At 43.6% G+C, this 17032-nt stretch overlaps 1 protein-coding gene across 50 annotated transcripts in view; it reads right to left on the bottom strand.

Annotated features, from left to right (window-relative positions):
* Positions 1–17032, bottom strand: part of pou2f2b (POU class 2 homeobox 2b) — a 138631-nt gene that overhangs the window by 31109 nt on the left and 90490 nt on the right. For 4 of the 50 annotated variants that reach the window (XM_068213964.2, XM_073925058.1, XM_068213968.2 and 1 more), the window contains exon 1: positions 1003–1174. In XM_068213964.2, coding sequence (XP_068070065.2) covers positions 1003–1057 — 55 coding nt within the window. In that variant the 5' untranslated portion in view covers positions 1058–1174. 50 annotated transcript variants of the gene reach the window in all.

The following is a 17032-nucleotide window of genomic DNA, read 5'->3' as shown; positions in this document are numbered from 1 at the left end:
ACTATAAAAAGCATCAATCTCGCAATGAAGAACACTGTGGAAGTGTCATACTATTACACTTAACTAATCTCATTAGCAAGAGAAATAAATAGCGTAGCGTGCAGGAAAACACAATCATAGTGTTATACTGAAACTGCAGGATGATCATCACAAACTCTGAAGGGGCTCAAGAGCACGGACGTAATTATTGTATATGCTGGCCCACATATAAACTTAAATCCACTTGTGTGGTCTCAGAAATCAGTGCATCAAAAATCGTATGACAACCTGAAGCACCTAAATCTGTGCTCATAGCACAAAATAAAAATTCACAACAGCTCCAAAATATATTAGAACACCTCAGCTACTCTAAAAAACAACTCTCACTCTAAAAAAAAAAATACTGTGGGTTGATTTAACCCAATGTTGGGTCAAACGTAGACAAACCAAACAGTTGGGTTTAAAATTTTGTTTTAAATTTAATCAAAATAATAATAATAATAATAATGATAATAATAAAATAACCCAACATTGGGTTTGTTCAAATTTACCCTAATAACCCAGCAATTTTTAGAGAGCATGCTTGTGTTAATGCTTTTTGTAAATCTAATTGCTTCAGTGTAGACTCTAAATAAGTTTTTTAATTAGTTTCAACTCAAATTTGGCCAAAATATGGTGTCTGGGTTGCATTGAAAAAAAAAAGTTAGTCCATATTTTACTCAGACTTGAGTCGTAACACCTTTTAGAGTGTACAAAGAGATAGCAAATACATGTCTTTTATTTGAACAAAACTATTTTACAGTTCAGTCCTCAGAAATAAATTTGAAAAAAGTCCTTTTGCAAAGCACGATATTATTTCTCAGCGAAAACACACACCAGAAATCACGACACATTATATATTATATACATTGCACCGCTCACTCTTTAGGTTTCTCTACGCTGACCGCCTTTCACTGATGACCTGCATTTCAAATGAATCAATCAACAACACTGCCCAACCTGGCAACCACACAAGACACATACCTGGAAACCACATATGGGAGTAATCCATGGATGCAACGGGCCCGGTCTTTGTCATGTTGCTGAAGAAGTGTGCAGTCTCTCAGTGAGTGATGGCTTGCTCTCGCACACATGCATACACACACTCTCTATTTCGCTGCCTCACTTTCTCCACTTCTCTTGACTCTGTCAGTGTGCGGCCAAGGAGGAGGAACAAACTGATAACGAGGGGGGGGGAACTCTCCACTCCTCCTTCACTCCTCCCTCCGTCACCTCCTCTCCACGCTGTGCCCACCCACACCTCCACCCCCTCTGTGCCCACTTCCTGACCCAGAGAGCAGAAGTGTCGAGCGGGTCAAACCCGCCACATTTACAACGATGTACAGTCGACTCGAAAGGCTAAAGTTAAGCAGGACAAAGGAGGAAGTGAAGGGCTGTGGACCGGTGGGCTGAAGTGCGGAGACGGGTGAAGAGGCTGAGAGTGGGAAGGCAGCAGAGATGAAAAACTAAGCAGATGCTGTGATAGAGGTGAAAAGAGGGGGAGAGTTGTGCCACTGGAAAGTGCTGGGGTTGCTGGAAAGAGTCGCTCACGAGTCCTCTCTCAAACCCTCGTGTCACTCCGTATCTCTACTGTATATCAACAACACAAGCCTCCAGCAGAAAAATACAGAACGAGGACGACTTTGCTCACACGGCTTTTTTCCGACCTCACACGTCCACATCGGGGCATGAATCACCCCGTAGGAGCCCTAAACAATGCAGAGAAAGCAAAACAGGACTGGTGTGTGAGTGTGTGTTGTGATGTGTGACTGTGAAGTGTCTGAAGCAGGAAGCAGGGATTTGCTGTTTGAAATAGACACGACCCAATTGTTCGCTACATTGTACAGGTTCAGAAAACTGCGTGGACATGCAAAAAATTATTGTCGGTATTAAACTTATTTTAATTTTTGTTGCTTTCAACATTTTTTAACTATAGTAAAGAACATTTTGCCATGCTTTTTTTGGAAGTGTTAGATAGTGTATCATCTCAAATCATTAAAAAACATCCTTTTGTAAAGAAATAAAATATTAACAAATATTATTTATGTTTGGGCGAGGCAGTGGCGCAGTGGGTAGCACGTTCGCCTCATCAAGAAGGTCACTGGGTCGCTGGTTCCAACCTCGGTTCAGTTGGCGTTTCTGTGTGGAGTTTGCATGTTCTCCCTGCCTTCGTTGTGCTCCGGTTTCCCCCACAGTCCAAAGACATGCGGTACAGGTGAATTGGGTAGGCTAAATTGTCTGTACAGTATGTGTATAAGAGTGTGAGTGAATGTGTGTGTGAATGTTTCCCAGAGGTTGTGGCTGGGAGGGCATCCGCTGAGTAAAAACTTGCTGGATAAGTTGGTGGTTCATTCCACTGTGGCGACCCCGGATTAATAAAGTGACTAAGCAGACAAGAAAATGAATGAATTATTTATATTTGTCAGGAAAATTTTCCGACTTTCAGATCAAATATTGAGATCAAACATGTGAATAAATAAATAAAAATAAACAAGTAAAAAAATAAACATCTTAATTGTAGTGTTTTTGTAAATTTGTATCTATTGTTTACATCTACAGTAATGTAAAAGAACCTAAAACCGTCCACAAAGTTAGGATCTTAAAAACCTAACCTCAATGATTTATATTATATATTAAAACTATTATATGTAGTTGAAGTGTGCAATTAAAAGGCTTAACTGGGCTAATTATGATAAAGTAATTAGGGTAACAGTGGTTCCCCTTCGGGGGGAACTTCAGCACTATAAGTGGATTTGATTGTAAAATCCACGCATTAGGGGAGGTTCGGTTCAGAAGCTACTCGTCTGAAAGAGTATTGAACGGGCCAATTAAGAATGAATTGGCAGCGCAAGCCTGCGCAGGTGAGCGGCATAAGCAATCAACTGAGTATATAAGCTCACCTGGCGCAGCAGACGCTATCCTTTTCGCTTCAGAGACTTTCTGATCGAGTCGATGAGGGTTCCTCCTGCTGTGACCAGCGATTCTGAGCGAACGAGAGCATTCTCCCGGTCCAGAGTGTGTACACGCAGTGGCAGACGGTCGAGCTGGGTTTCTCCCTTGCCTGGCGTTCTTTGGGTCCGGTCCTCCAGAGCGGTGCGTATAAAGTTGCAAACTTCACAGAAAGAGCAACACAGTCGTGCAGCACGTCCTTATCAGGACGGCGCTCCGACTGTGCGTTTCTGGATGCGGTGGTTTCCTGTCCTCGGATGATGGGCGCGGGCACTGTGTTACATGTCTGGGGGTCCAGCATGTTAATGCGCTGCTCGCGGGCAGTTCATGTCGTCATCGCGATGCCATGACTGTTGCGCAAGATCGCGGTTAGCCTTTGCAAAAAGGCGAACCACCCCAGTTGTCCCCTGCTCTGCAGCGGGCACTCGGGCAGATCTGAGGGTTTCAGCGAGAGATAATCCGTCGCCCACGGGCCCGCGGACCTCCCGCTCCTCTAAGCGCTCCATCCAAGCTTCGGGCGGAGGAAGCGATCCGTCTAACAGATGGTAGCCCTTACGCCCGATGACACCGGAGACCAGATGTCCACCGCGGCATCGGAGGGTGGGCTTTCATTGTCCGATGATGATCCAGACCCGCTCGCCCCCTTCGGGCTGGTGAGCGCTGTCACTACGGATCCTGAAACGGACATGTTAGCCGTGCTTTCCCGGGCTGCTTCGGCCGTGGGTTGGAGATGGTTTATCCCCCAGCTCCGCGGCCGGACCGACTAGAGGGGCGTTCCCTTCTTCCCGGAGGTGCACAGTAGGCTCACGCGGTCTTGTAAAGCACTTTTTTCTGCTCGTGCTGCGTGTTCCTCCACCCTAACCACTCTTGACGGTGAAACAGCCAGGGGATATGTGGCGATTCCTCAGGTTGAGTGCGCGATGGCGGTAAATCCGCGCGGCGCCTCTTCTTGGCGGGGTCCGCCTCGTCTCCCATCCAAAGCCTGTAAGTTATCTACCTCCCTCGGAGCTAGAGCTTACATAGCTGCGGGCCAGGCTGCTTCCGCCTTGCATGCGATAGCCACCTACCAGCGCTACCAAGCGCAGGCGCTGGCCGAGCTGCACGAGGGTGGGTCCAACCCAGGCTTACGAGCTTCGCACCGCCGCCGACTTAGCTCTTCGGACTACTGAGTCCGCTGCGTGTGCGTTGGGGAGGACGATGTCCACATTAGTGGTCCAGGAGCGCCACCCCTGGCTGATATGCGCAAAGTCGACAAAGTCCGCTTTCTTGACTTCCCCATATCCCCAGCCAGGTTCGGCGACACTGTCTGTGAATTCACCCAGGAATTCAAGGCGGTGAGAGAGCAGTTGGTGGGTGATGTCTTATCGGCGGTCCGTAGCCCGCTCCGCCCGCCGTGCCATTCATACCTGCTCCTCGCCGAAGGCGCCCGCCTACGAGAGCTGCTCCGCCCCCGCACACGCCTAAGGCGAAGCGAGCGCGTCGGGCACCTCGGAAGCAGGCAGCCCCCCTGCCCAGAACGCCGCTAAGTCCGGCAACGGACCGCGAAGCGCCCCTGGGACAGGCCATCTGGAGAAGAGGGAACTTGCTCTTTCCCCGCTGGAGGGCGGGGCCCCATTTCCAACGGCACTTTTTACTGCCATGAAAACATTATGAAAGGGCACTTTTCACTTCCCCAGATGTGACAGCCCGAAATCTGCCAGTCTGGGACGCTATGCTTTCTAGCTTGCAGATTCGGTGCGTTTCGCCAGTGGCTCACGAGCGCTGGGAGGACGGTCTCCTTTCTCCCACCCCTCGAGCCTCCCCTCCGGAGCTCGGGTTTGGAGTGAGAGCAAATATCTCACCTCCAGCTTTTCCGTGGGACCCGCGAGCTTCCCGGATCAGCACACCCACTCCGCGCTGCCCCACTGCTGGTACGTCAGCGATTGTAGCGATGAGTCCATTAGCGAGAGCTCTGCCTGCCTGGTTAGCGCGGGCCAGCTCTTCGCGGTGGCTCATACGCACAATCAGACTCGGCTATGCGATTCAGTTCGCGAAACGGCCCCCCAAGTCACGGGTGTGTATTCACCAGGGTCAGCCCCCTGTCCGCCCCTGTCTTGCGAGAGGAGATTGCTGTCCTCCTGGCGAAGGATGCAATCGAGCCGCTCCCTCCAGCCGAGATGGAGAGCGGGTTTTACAGCCCACGCTTCATCGTGCCCAAAAAGAGCGGTGGGTCACGGCCAATCCTAGATCTGCGCGTTTTGAACCGCTGCCTGCACAAGCTGCCGTTCAGAATGCTCACGCAGAAGCGCATCCTCCGGTGCGTTCGTCCTCTGGGTTGGTCTGCAGCATTAGACCTGATGGACGCGTATTTCCATGTCTCCACTCTTCCTCGCCACCGACAGTTTCTGCGGTTTGCGTTTGAAGGTCGAGCTTGGCAATACAAAGCCCTCCCCTTCGGGCTCTCTCTGTCTCCGCGGGTCCTCACCAAGCCCGCGGAGGGTGCCTCAGCGCCCCTTCGGCTCGCGGGCATCTGCATACTCAATTTCTTACGACTGGCTGAATTGCCCTCTCTTTTGATTATGCACAGAGTTGATTATGCACAGAGACAAAGTGCTCTGGCACTTCCACCTGTGGGGGTTTCAGGTCAACCGAGAAAAGAGCAAACTCGCCCCCGTGCAGAGGATCTCTTCTCTCGGGCTGGAGCTGGACTCGGTCACCATGGCAGCGCGCCTCTCCGGAGAGCGCGCTCAGCTGATGCTGTACTGTCTGAGAGAGCTCGACAGTAAAATAGTGGTCCCACTGAAACAATTTCAGAGGCTCCTGGGGCATATGGCATCCGCAGCCGCTTCATGCCGCTCGGATTATTCTATATGAGACCACTTCAGCACTGGCTTCACGATCGAGTCCCCAGACGCGCATGGCACGCGCGCGCACACCGAGTCTCTGTTACTGCGCTGTGTCGCCGCGCCCTCAGCCCTTGGAGCGACCCCTCGTTCCTACAGGCCTGGGTGTCTCTAGAACAGGCGTCCAGTCTTGTTGTCGTTTCAGCAGACGCTTCCAACACGGGCTGGGGGGCTGTGCGTTGCGGGCATGCGGCTGCGGACCTGTGGAAAGGTACCCAGTTGCATTGGCATATCGCCTGGAGCTGTTGGCAGTGTTCCCCGCTCTCCACCGTTTTTTTCCGGTGTTGGAGCGGCAACACGTGCTGGTCAGGACGGACAGTACGGCGGCGGTGGCGTATATCAGCCGTATAGGGGGTATGCGCTCTCGCCGCATGTCTCAGCTCGCCCGCCGTCTGCTCCTCTGGAGTCATCCGCGGCTGAAATCGCTGCACGCCATTCATATTCAGGCAAGCTCAACCGTGCAGCCGATGCGCTCTCACGGCAGCCTTGCGTCCTGGAGAATGGAGACTCCACCCCGAGTCTGTTCAGCTGATATGGGCGCGATTCGGGGAAGCCCAGATCGATCTGTTGCTTCCCCCGAGATCGCTCATTGCCAGTTGTTCTTTCCCTGACCGAGTGCTCTCGGCACGGATGCACTGGCTTACAGCTGGCCTCGGGGCACGCGCAATACGCGTTTCCCCCAGTGAGCCTGCTCGCGCAGTTACTGTGCATGGTCAGGGAGGACGAGGAACAGGTTGCTGGTTGCGCCCCTCTGGCTCAACCGGACCTGGATGTCAGAGCTCTCCCTCGCGATAGCCCTCCCCTGGCAGTCCCTTCGAGAGAGCACCTACTCTCTCAGGGACAGGGCACCACCTGGCACCCTCGCCGATCTTTGAAGAGATTTTTAGACGCGAGGAAGACTTAGGTAACCTCCGATTGCGGTGGCTAATACCGTCACTCGGGCTAGAGCCCCCTCCCCGAGCGCGCCTATGCCCTGACGTGAAGTCTATTCACTGAATGGTGTGTCTCTCGCTGAGAAGACCCCCGTAATTTGCCAGATCAGCGTTGTGCTTTCTTTACGCCGAGAGAAGTTGGAGAGCAGGCTGTCGCCCTCCACACTCAAGGTTACGTGGCTGCCATCTCCGCTCTCATAACGCGGTGGCTGGCAGCACCGTGGGAACGCATAACCTCATCATCCGGTTCCTCAGGGGCGTTAAGCGAATTAATCCACCCCGCCCCCTCTCATGCCCTCTTAGGATCTCGCCCTCGCTACACAAGCTGCGTCAGATCCCTTCGATCCTCGACTCAGTATTTTCTGTCCCTGAAGACAGCTCTGCTGGTCGCGTTGATATCGATTAGAGGGTCGGGGACCCGGAGGCATTTTTCGGTCAGTGACTCGTGCCTGTAATTGGGCTGGCTTCTCTCACGTATGAGACCCCGCCCGCGATATGTGCCCAAGGTTCCTACCACTCCGTTTTAATACGAGGTAGTGAGCCTGCAAGCGCTGCCCTCGGAGGAGGCAGACCCAGCCCTTATTTATTGTCCAGTTCGCGTTTTGCGTATTATCCGGACCGCACTCAGAGTTTAGATCATCTGAGCAGCTCTTCGTCTGTTATAGCGGTCGGCAGCAGGGAAGTGCCGTACCGAAATAAGTTCCCACTAGATTGTGGATGCCTTCTTTCACTATCAGAGCCGAGATGAGCCGCGTCCCCCGAGAGCGCTTGCGCACTCCACTCGGAGCTTCGCATCCTCTCGAGCGCGCGCACGCGGCGCCCCTCTAACAGACATCTGTAGAGCTGCGGGCTGGGTGACACCCAACACATTTGCAAGGTTTTACAATCTGCGAGTGGAGCCGGTTTCCTCAAGGGTATTAGGTAACCCTTGGTGATTGAGGAAACAATTCGGTAGGGTGTTGAAACACGCTTGCTGCGCCATTTTCCCTAACACGGAGATACGTGCGCCTTTTTATCTGTCAGTAAAGTTCCCCGTCAGGTGAGCCCTGCAGATTCCTCCGTGGCCCCCAGCACTGACTCAGCGGAGGAGTCACTTGCTGGCCCACTACGTTGTAGGTCTGCCCGCTGGTCAGCCCGCGTTTTGGGTAAAGGTGCCTGGTATGCGTGGTCCCCACTAGGCGATCCCATATGCTTATTCAGCCACGGTTAAGTCCCCCCCCCCTGGGCGGACCCGTGTCTTCCCTCCCCGCTAACCACTCTTTTGCTATGCGTACTCCCCCTTTTTAGGGCTAGTCCATATGTAAATTCTGCCATCTATCCCCCCTTGGGTAACGGATGGCCTCCGCAGCGTCCTCCCTATCGGGATTGCACGCTTCCCAACGTACTGTCGTATTTTCCTAGAATTATCTAGATGCTCACGACTTCCCAAAAAATATATATAAATCCGTAAAACTTCTGTTGAAGTAGGATAAATTAGGGCCAGGGACACGTTGGAGGACCGCGCCCCCCATGATGTGGGTGCGTCACGCTTGCTTGACTATCTCCTCATCGGGGGTGTTGGTAAGGTGCAGTCATTATGGCGCTTTCAATGGGCTCCCAATGCGTGGATTTTACAATCAAATCCACTTATAGTGCTGAAGTTCCCCCCGAAGGGGAACGTTCGAGGTTACTAAAGTAACCCTTCGTTCCCCGAGGAGGGGAACGGAAGCACTATACTCCGTCGCCATAATGACTGTCCCTTAGCTGTTGAAAGTCTCTTCAGCTTAAAAAGGATAGCGTCTGCTGCGCCAGGTGAGCTTATATACTCAGTTGATTGCTTATGCCGCTCACCTGCGCAGGCTTGCGCTGCCAATTCATTCTTAATTGGCCCGTTCAATACTCTTTCAGACGAGTAGCTTCTGAACCGAACCTCCCCTAATGCGTGGATTTTACAATCAAATCCACTTATAGTGCTTCCGTTCCCCTCCTCGGGGAACGAAGGGTTACTTTAGTAACCTCGAACGATTATTAGAATAATTAGGATGATTAAGAAAACAAGTTATTGAATATCAGTGGCCTGTTGTGTAGCCAACTGGGCATTATTTAAGATGGCTAATAATATTGATCTTTAAATTATGTAAAAATGGTCTTATTAAAGTGAAACTAAAGGAAATAAGACTTTTCCCTGAAGACAAAATATTATAGGAAATACTGTGAAAATGTCCTAGCTCTGTTAAACATCACTTGGGAAATATTTGGGGAATTTCAGAGGAGGGCTGATCATTTTGCCTTCACTATATATTTATAACTACTTGTGTGTGTCAGCATGATGTTTTCATTGATTTATAATATAAAAAATTTAGCTTTATCTTATTTTTTTACATTGTTTAATAAGTACAGGTCAGATGTGTGTTTGTTTTTGTTTTCCTTTACAGAAACATTCCTGTACATGCACATTATTTCACCCATATTTTGACTTTTTTTCCCCCCAATAAATGTTATTCAAATTTCCCAGTACTGGTTTGTGGCTGGAGGGGCATCTGCAGTTTTAAGTTCTAAAATAAGTTTTTAAGCTTATTTTATTAGGATGTGAAGCAAATGTTTTGTTATGAAGGGACACAAAGGCATTCCATCTAAACATTTATATTAAATTATTTAATAGATGCCCAAGTGTGGCATGTGATCAGAAAACTAATGTTTAGAGAATGTATATACTGAAGGTTGCCGTTTTAAACGAAACAAAACGAATTCGTTATGGCTATACCTCTTGAGGAGTTCAGAAACCATTTACTGAAGATATTTACAGCCAATCAAAGGTGAAGTTCAAGTCCAAAACATAAGGGTGAAATGAGAGGTTACAGTGTTTTTTTCTTAACACAAGATGGCGTCATCAACACACTTTTACTGAGACGTTTTTTCCTCCAATTTCCTGATTGACCCGTTTCTAAGGGATTTTTTGCACTACACTGGTTATTTTAAAAGCAAATTTGCTATAAATCACACAAACACTTAAAACACAAATACAAAGCTACCTTTCTGTAATGTAAACAGGATACATGCTGCCTTTACAGGTAAATAACTATAGCAAAAGCAACTGATTTAAAGACAGTAAGTCGGCTAAAACCACTTGCCCCACAAACCAGTGATAATTATAATTTAATGCTTTGACAGAGATAAAAGTAAGAACTAATTAGAAACGGTTCAACAATATGTAATAATATAAAGCGGGAGTTTTACCTGTGGTCAGAAGCCATAACGACTTTTCAACGCGATTTTCAATAGTGGCTGTGACATAAGTAAGCCTACTACTGTCTTTAACAACTGGTTTACGACAGAAATGTAAACTGATTAACCGTAAATCCAGTGACACAAACTTCTGGACTGTTTTACGAAATTTCGACCTTTTGAGCAGAAAAAGTCTATATATATATGAATCATATCTCTTTTATAAATTTTCCATCATATGTTGTAAAATCTGTCTATAACCATTAAACAAAAATCTTTTTACTTCTTTTCAAAATCGGGTGGGCCGCTTACCATTTTGAGAGAAACACAATGGTTCCAACGTATTTCCTGTTTCACATTTTTAATTTCCATAGCCTCTGAGAATCCAAAAAAGTCCACTTATTGATAAATAATATTGTGATAGCTGTTTTAACATTAGGATATGATTAAATTGCCTCTTGTTACAGTTATGACACAGTTTGAACAAGCAGGAAATATTGTTTATGGGCCTATGGCATTAACACATTGAAATGGTCTATGAATAGTGGTGCTTTCCTTTCCTACCGCACATGCAAATATTTAAATCTAATCACAAATATGGCTTAGTTTGTGAACTTGTTTTTTTTTTTAATTTGTGAATTTATTGTATTTATTTTTACATTTAGAAGAAAAAGGTTCCACTTAAAATATATTTGTAAAATGCACTTTATTTACAAAATAAAGAAAATAATAATCTAGTTTTAATGCTTGTCACTAAGTCTGTTCCTGCTTTTGAGCTTACAATAGGCCTATAGAAAGATTTATTTACATAATTTGTGCCATTCATAACTAAATGTGATGATAACACATTTACTTTTATTAAAGTTTTGAATCACAAGTGTTAGTTCAAAGTAGCTTTCGTAATAATAATTCCACATAAATTAATACTTGAATAGCTTCTTTTAAATGTAAAATCTGTTTTTAAAATCCTTAATTGAGGCGTGTTTTACGGGTTAGTGTACGCATATACACTGTAAAAATAATTTGATCATTTAGTCATGACAACATATGTTTATAGTTAACTGTAACATATTAAACTAAGTAAATCATGTTCTAACTTAAATTTTTAAGTTATGCAAGCTGTTTTAAGTCAGTTTAACATAATATAAGTTCAATTGACTCATAAGGTTAATTTGATTCAGCTTAAAAATTTAAGGCAAGCAGGATATTTTTTTTTTACAATGTAGGCATAAATAAACATAAATATAATGTGCCTAATCTTAATTTTTTTCGATTAGATGTTGCATGCAAGTGTCCAATATGAAATTCTACCAAGAACCGCTGTACAGACACCAGAAGTAAAGTAAATTTGATAAGAAACGGCAGTAGCCTACCAAAGTAAGAAGTTTTGCCCATCTAAAAATGAAGGGATATGGATAAGACACAAAGTCTTGACACATTCAAGTACCAAAGGCCTTGCCATGCAGCTCTTATGATGAAACAATCTGCATATAGACACGGATATTTACAGCTAAACTGACTTTTTTCTTTATAATTTCATGCACATTTTTACTATCACAAAATGTGATACCAATGTTCTTCTCTCTTTTGTATAATCACACAAAGAGACGCCAGGAGTCAGGTTCACGGTCATCGGCAGCATGTGTTTGTGTCGTGCGTCTGCTGGAGTTAAAGGTCACGACCCCAGAGGTCACGCAGCACAGACATGTGTGCATATGTCACGGGGGTCTCAGGCCATTCGGCTGCCCTCTTGTCCCATGATTTCCATTCAAATGTCACAACTAAGGGCTTCCCCATAATAATTACGAATGACTTCAGTTTGACTTTTTGTGTGGAGCTGCAGCCTGATGTATCTGCAATCCAAACCACACCACCACATGCTCCACCAACACAAAGGCCTCTAGATGATCTTCAAAAGTGAGTATGTTTCTTGATCCATTCCTCTCGCTCTCCTTCTCTCCATGTTTATCTGATCAGCTGTCCATTTAAAAGCGCAAGCTACAGGCCTCAAGAGAGCCATCAATCTTACAGCTGTCACGGCTCACGCCGCATGCGTGCGTATGTGTGTGAGTGATTAGATACTAACTATTTCGCACAGCAAACACTCCTCGCGCTGCAGATGCAATCACTCCGACACAAATGTGTTTAGTCTTTCGGGCTGATAAAGTTACACGGAAGCTTTCTTTCAGTGCGCCATTCCAGGCAGACGCGTCCACCTCTTCACCTGCATAAACACAAACGTCCATTCTGTCCACTCCAGCTGTTAAAGCATCAGCACATCCCGTAACGTAAGGATGGAAACGCTCTTTTAAATTGTTTCCAGACATTTGCTCTTTCTCCCTCTCTTTCTTCCCTGCTGGTCAGCAGACGCTGTGACATCACTGGACACTGCTCTGCAATGTGATTGGTCACTGGCCCACGTTGCCAGGCAACAGCAGCAAAAGGTCTCTTGTGTGTGTATGTTCGTGCGCGTGTGTGTCTGTGCTTATGTGTATGTTTTTACCCCTGTGACAGACAGTGAAATGGTAAACGGAGAGCGCCTCTCGCGCTGATAAGTTCTGCTATCTGAAATGGAGCCCTTTTCCTGTAATGTGAGTGTGTGTGTGTATCGTTTCCCCCTGAATGAAGGTGCGCATGTTTAATATTTAGGCTTAAATCAGTACGTCTGAACGCAGCTGTGTGTGAGAAAGTGAGTGTCTGGGGAATAGGAGGTTATTGTTTTTGACACAGACCCTCATATTTCTGCATCGATCGATTCCTCTGACTCCCGACACGACAATAATCGCACACACACACACACGCACACACATGGGCCTGTTTCTATCAGTAGCATTATTACTGTGCAGAGAGGTAGAGGGGGAAATAAGCAGAGCAGAGAGGAATTCATACGGCAGAACGGTAAGGAAAGCGGATGTAAGAGAGAGTCGGGCCACTTGAAAAAGGAGTGCACAGTGGGAGAATTGATAGTAAAATCTCACAGGGAAAGAAAAGGACAGGGGGAGATGAAGAGAGATGAGAAAATAAATGAAAAAACTTGGAAGATAAAGCTTGAAAGTAGACCGAAACCTGTGTTAGGAGAAAAAAGTGCCAGTGATTCTGTGGTATAGATGGAGCATCGACTGAAGTGACCTATTTATTTATGCTATATTGAATCATATTCGCTCAGTTACCTTTATTCCATTTTGAATAACCACAATATATCTGCAATGACTATATACTGTATATAAACTAACTGCGCACTTAAACTTGAACCACACTAGAGAAAATACCTTTTGAGTTAGAAAAAAAATTGTCAATTTGTTTAAAAATTATATTTCAATGAATTGAGAGTGTTTCAAAAACTTGAATTTTAAGATTCATATGTTTTTATTAAGCTATTCGTTTTGTATTTGCAATAATATACATAAAATATTACATACAAAATGCCAAAAAGATGTATATATATTTTTTTTTATTTGACACATCCCATATAGTAATCAATAAAAAATGTGGATTTTTTTTCTTTTTCTTGAAGAGTTCAGATGCAAATCAGGAATTTTTATCTAAAACTAGCATTTTTTTCAGGCTGTTGTGTCCAGTTTCAATAATTTTACTCTTTGTGCAAAGAAGAGGTTATTTTCATCATGTTTAAAGTAAAATAACTAAACATAAATATAAGAAGCTGACAAATACATTCATTCATTCATTTTCTTGTCAGCTTAGTCCCTTTATTAATTCAGGGTCGCCACAGCGGAATGAACCGCCAACTTATCCAGCAAGTTTTTACGCAGCGGATGCCCTTCCAGCCGCAACCCATCTCTGGGAAACATCCACACACATATTCACACACACTCGTACACTATGGACAATTTAGCCAGCCCAATTCACCTGTACCGCATGTCTTTGAACTGTGGGGGAAAACAGAGCACCCGGAGGAAACCCACGCAAATGCAGGGAGAACATGCAAACTCCACACAGAAACGCCAACTGAGCTGAGGCTCGAACCAGCGACCCAGTGACCTTCTTGCTGTACCTACAGCGCCACTGCTTCGCCCCTCTGAGAAATACATTTTAGAAAAAAAAAAAATAGACGGCACTTAGAGGTTTTTGCTTTTGGCTTCATTTATTAAATATTCAGAATTTAGTTGGCTACAATATAACCTTTATAATTCTTTTTGGGTGAAAATCTGGGTTTTTCTGATTAATAAAAAAAGAGCAAATACATACAGTTGAAGTCAGAATTATTAGCCCTCCTTTGAAATTTTTTTCTTCTTGTCTTATTTCAGCTAGAATTAAAGCAGTTTTTAATTTTTTAAAACCCATTTTGAGGTCAAAATTATAAGCCCCTTTAAGCTTTTTTGGTTCGATAGTCAACAGAACAAACCATCGTAATATAATAACTTGCCTAATTACCCTAACCTGCCTAGTTAACCTAATTACCCTAGTTAAGCCTTTAAATGTCACTTTAAGATGTGTAGAAGTGTCTTGAAAAATATCTAGTCAAATATTATTTACTTTCATCATGCAAAGATAAAATAAATCAGTTATTAGAGATGAATTATTAAAACTATCACGTTTAGAAATGTGTTGAAGGCTCTAAAGAAACATCAGAATGCAAGAAAGATTCTTGGTGTACAGATTTGCACTATGACCTGACAGATTTCGAATGGGGCCAAATATGTGTTAAAGCCCAGAACTTGTCAATTAATAATATATTTAAAATGATCAAATATAACTGGGCAATGTAGTTATATCACACTTGGAAAAACTACACAAGTTTGATCCAAACATCCCAGATACTCAACATGTTTCAAATGTCAAAAACACAAAGGAACATTCTTTCATTGTATCTGGGAATGTGAGGTGGTTAAGATTTTCTGGCAAAACGTAGTTACATTAATGTCCTTAATTATTTTAAAACCAATTCCAGTTACACCTGAAATATGCGCTTTGGGTGTATTTCCAGTAAGTTTAAATGATTGACATGTCTTGTTATTGCAAGTCATTTGATAGGACTCTATTGGAAGAACATAGGAGGTCAATCCATTGACCACTGGCTGAAAGATCTGACACATTACATTGCACTGGAACAAATTACCTACAGTATAAAGGGCAAATTAAAGTAGTACCATAAAATTTGGGATCAGTTTATACAATTTTTAGAACAAAACCATACAATAGCACAAGCAAATACCTCTCATGCTACTGGTTAACTGATTGATATGTGTACATTTTTGTATGTATATTTTTTATTTTATTTTATTTTTTATTTTTTGCCTTTTTGCCCATATATAACAATACATTTACATGTTTAATTAAATGTAGATGCTTTTGGGAGGGAGTAAGGAAGAGTTAAAATGTAAAAAAAAAAAAATGTAATTTCATGTTAAATTTCAAGTGATTTATTTTCTACAATAAAAAAAAAAAAGAAATGTGTTGGAAAAAATCTCTGTTAAAGAGGAATTGGGGGAAAATTAAACAGGGGGGCTAATAATTCTGACTTCAACTGTATGTAATGAGAAACATATCAAATAACGTCAAAAGCTTGAAAATGACCACTCTAATATTTTTAGCTACCTCGCCCTGCCCTATAGTGCAGTATAATAACAGAAGAGCATTACAAGAGAGAAGATGAAGGATTCATCCCATCTTTTTCCAATAAAAGAAGAAATGAGGGATTGAATTGGGGAGGATGGAGGGGTGAGGGTACAACAAAAGAGATGAGGCGCACATACACTGAAAGCGTTGTTTTTGAGAGATGAGGAAGAGATGTTATTAGGTTGACAGCGGCGTAATGACGGAGCGACTCTAGAGCTGTCACGCAGAAAAAGCACAAGCGGACGGTGATGGAGGACAAACACAGACACGTTCACACCTACACTGTCACTTTCACAAGGAACCGTTTGCTTTGACATGACGGACAGGTCAGGATGGTCAACTGGAGAGATTGGCTTTTTTGTTTGTTTGAATTGTTAGCTTTAAAAAGTTTTATTTGGCGCATGTCAAGCTTCAACTTGAAATTGCGCAGTGCCGATTGTTTTTAGACACAAGAATTGCATCTTGCGTCGAAAAATAAGAATCTTATAAAATGCAATTTACATCAAGCAAGCAAATAATTGGTGCCAATATGGAACATTTATGAAGTGCATTTCCCCACACAACACGTTTTACTTTCCTGTAATTAATACATTTGTTCAGGCCTATAGTAATTTATAATCTTAATATGAATATATATTTTTACTACTAGGTTTTAGGCTTAATATTATTTTTAATTATAAACATAAAATGAAGTGTGTGTGTGTACATTGCATTCCTTATTAGTATGGCCAGACAGAATCTGCTGACATTTTTTGCTATTTCTGCGAAGAATTTTGTAAAAAAAATCTGTGGATTTATGTGGAATTATTTTAGGAGTATCTAAACTAACAAAAAAATAATAGCGTTTTAACTTTCATTTAATGTTTACAATGCAAATCCATCCACAGTTAAACCCCCTTAGAATGTTTTTCTTCTTTTTAAAATATTTCCCAAATGATGCAGAGCAAGGACATTTTCACAGTATGTTTGATAATATTTTTTCATCTGGAGAAAGCTTTATTTGTTTTATTTCCACTAGAAAAAAGCAGTTTTTAATTTTTAATAAAACCTTTTAAGGTAAAAATTATTAGCCCCTTTAAGCCATATTTTATTTTAATAGTCTACTGAACAAACCTTTGTTATACAATAACTTGCCTAATTACCCTAACTTGCCTAGTTAACCTAATTAACCTAGTTAAGCCTTTAAATGTCACTTTAAGCTGTATAGAAGTGTCTTGAAAAATATCTAGTCAAATATTATTTACTGTCATGATGGCAAAGATAAAATAAATCAGTTGGTAAAAATGAGTTATTAAAACTATTATGTTTAAAAATGCGTTGAAAAAATATTTCTGTTAAAGAGAAATTGGGGGAAAAATAAACAAGGGGGCTAAAAATTCAGGGGGTTTAATAATTCTGACTTCAACTTTAGATCCACTTAATTGGTAAACAAAGCAAGTCTATCATATAATATATATACTAAAATACAGA

Source organism: Danio rerio, chromosome 16, assembly GCF_049306965.1.
Source record: "Danio rerio strain Tuebingen ecotype United States chromosome 16, GRCz12tu, whole genome shotgun sequence".
NCBI classification, from domain to species: Eukaryota; Metazoa; Chordata; class Actinopteri; order Cypriniformes; family Danionidae; genus Danio; species Danio rerio.
The sequence above is the reverse complement of the archived record's forward strand: the minus strand, read 5'-3'. Positions and strand labels throughout refer to the sequence as shown.